The 2034-nt window shown below is 41.3% G+C and overlaps 1 protein-coding gene across 1 annotated transcript in view; it reads left to right on the forward strand.

Moving 5' to 3' along the window:
• LOC101851224 overlaps positions 1–927 on the forward strand; it is a 4093-nt gene extending 3166 nt beyond the window's left edge. Inside the window, exon 5 of the mRNA XM_005108839.3 lies at positions 54–927. Coding sequence (XP_005108896.1) covers positions 54–315 — 262 coding nt within the window. The 3' untranslated portion in view covers positions 316–927. The remainder of the gene's footprint in view (positions 1–53) is intronic.
• The last annotated feature ends 1107 nt before the right edge of the window (positions 928–2034 follow it).

Genomic DNA, 2034 nt, shown 5'->3' on the forward strand with positions numbered 1-2034 from the left:
CCACACACACACACTTTTCCCAACCCTCACCCACCCCACACCTCCCCCTTCAGACAAATCCCCAGGACCAAGATGACCGCCCCCCTCGCCAAAATGCTTAAGCGAAAGTCCACCTGTCACCGCTGGACTCCGCCCCACTCCTCCACCAAGGCCGCTCCACGACGCGGCTCGCAGAAAGGGGGCGGGGCTTCAGATCACGACAAGGATTGCGAAGAAGAAAGACCGCCCCTTTTGCCAGTGTCCCTTTCCCGACCATCGTTATTAAGGAAACCGTATAGCCCGCTTGTAGAGGAGGATGAGATTGGTCAAGCGTAGAGGGGAAACCTGTCAATCCGAGTTATAAAACCTAAGTCTTGTGTGGAATCACGGGCTCGTCAATTTTTCGGCATCAGGAGTTTGGGTATCATCTTAAATCTTGTTCATTTGTCTTGATTTCCATAAAAAGAAAACACACATCCTATCTTAAAGAGAAGTCAATAGATTTCCAATTGAAGGAGGTTGGTGGGCCCGCGGGGAGGGGGATTGGGGGGGGGGGGGGGGTCGACTGGTTTCAGAGGTAAAATTAGCGAGAAATTTTGGCCGTCAAAGTTTGGTGACTGCCAAATTCAGTTAAGTCCACATATAAGGTAAATATGTTTTCAAATGGACATTTGAGGTAAAAGAAAGAAAATCCGGAGGATAAAAAAGATTGTCCAACGGCCATAGAAGTGCAGATTTCTTTGATTTCATTTTTTTTACGAGCGCCTTATTTCACCACAATGCTTTACCTATTATTTGCCCTTGGATCTGTATAGATTTATGCCTGCTTTTATCGCAGTGTAAGAAATGCAACGTTATTAATTTTCAGCAAAATTTAAAATTGAACAAAAGTTTGTTGAGTGTACTTACTTACTTTGTTGGAAAATAGGCATCATTGCAGGCGGCACAATGCCATAGCTGCTCCCTCTTCTCCATGATCTATGAAAGGGTATGCTTGCTGATCATGCCTCTAGGTTGGATATTCTTCTGGCTTTTCCACGCAGGCTGCTGTCTTTCCCCGATCCTCTGGAGACAGGGTTGTTGAGAATTGTGTATAGAACATAAGATAAGAAGTCTGTCGCAATCACAATTGTTCATAATTTGCTCAAACAACCACCTTTCACAAAGCAGCAGAGTAGGCATGCAATGTTCATCAATCTCCCACGGTATGGGAACCGAAGAGTTATTAAGTCTGCCATTGAATGTAATAATTTTCTTTAGACGGAAGTTAGTTAAATTCGTCCTCACGTGAGTGGAACCTTGGAAAAAAAAGGAAAAGAAAAAAAAGGAAGATTTTAACTCTATTTAAAAAAAAGTTCTGTTAGCTTTGCATATCAAAGAAAATGTGAGGCAGCGTGGTGGAATCGGGCTCTCGTCAAAATAATGAGATTGAAGAAAACAACAGTTTTTTTCCCTGCATAGCAATTTTTATCAAATGTTTTGTTTTTTTTGGCTCAACACCTTTTATGTCCATTTACAAACACATTCCTTTGAGGATTTCACCGAAAACGTTGATTAAAGGCACAAAAATATAAAATTACAGTTTCCATGGACTCTCCAGCTTTGGAATTTACAAAGCTTTGGCGGCCCTTTTCTCGCTAATTTTACCTCTTAAATCAGGTGACCCCCACCTCCTTCAATCCAAAATATCTCCACTTCTATTGAAGATGGATGGGTAATTTTTTCATTGAAAGAAAGACAAATTAAATGAACAAGCTGTAAATAATACCAATAACTCAATATGCCCCCAAATTGACGATCTGATTCCACAACGCTGCCTCACAAGTATTCATAATTTGCTCAAACAACCACCTTTCACAAAGAAGCAGAGTAGGCATGCAATGTTCATCAATCTCCCACGGTATTGGAACCGAAGAGTTATTAAGGTGAACTAGGTACAGCTGAAATGAAAATTTTTGTTTGGGCTCTAAATTAAGTGTACTGGGATTCCCAATAACCAATATGAGTCAAGAAACAAAAGCACACTATCCCTATATGATTTCACTGTCAATTAAA

The sequence above is a fragment of the Aplysia californica genome, unplaced genomic scaffold, assembly GCF_000002075.1.
Source record: "Aplysia californica isolate F4 #8 unplaced genomic scaffold, AplCal3.0 scaffold00726, whole genome shotgun sequence".
In the NCBI taxonomy this organism is placed as follows: Eukaryota; Metazoa; Mollusca; class Gastropoda; order Aplysiida; family Aplysiidae; genus Aplysia; species Aplysia californica.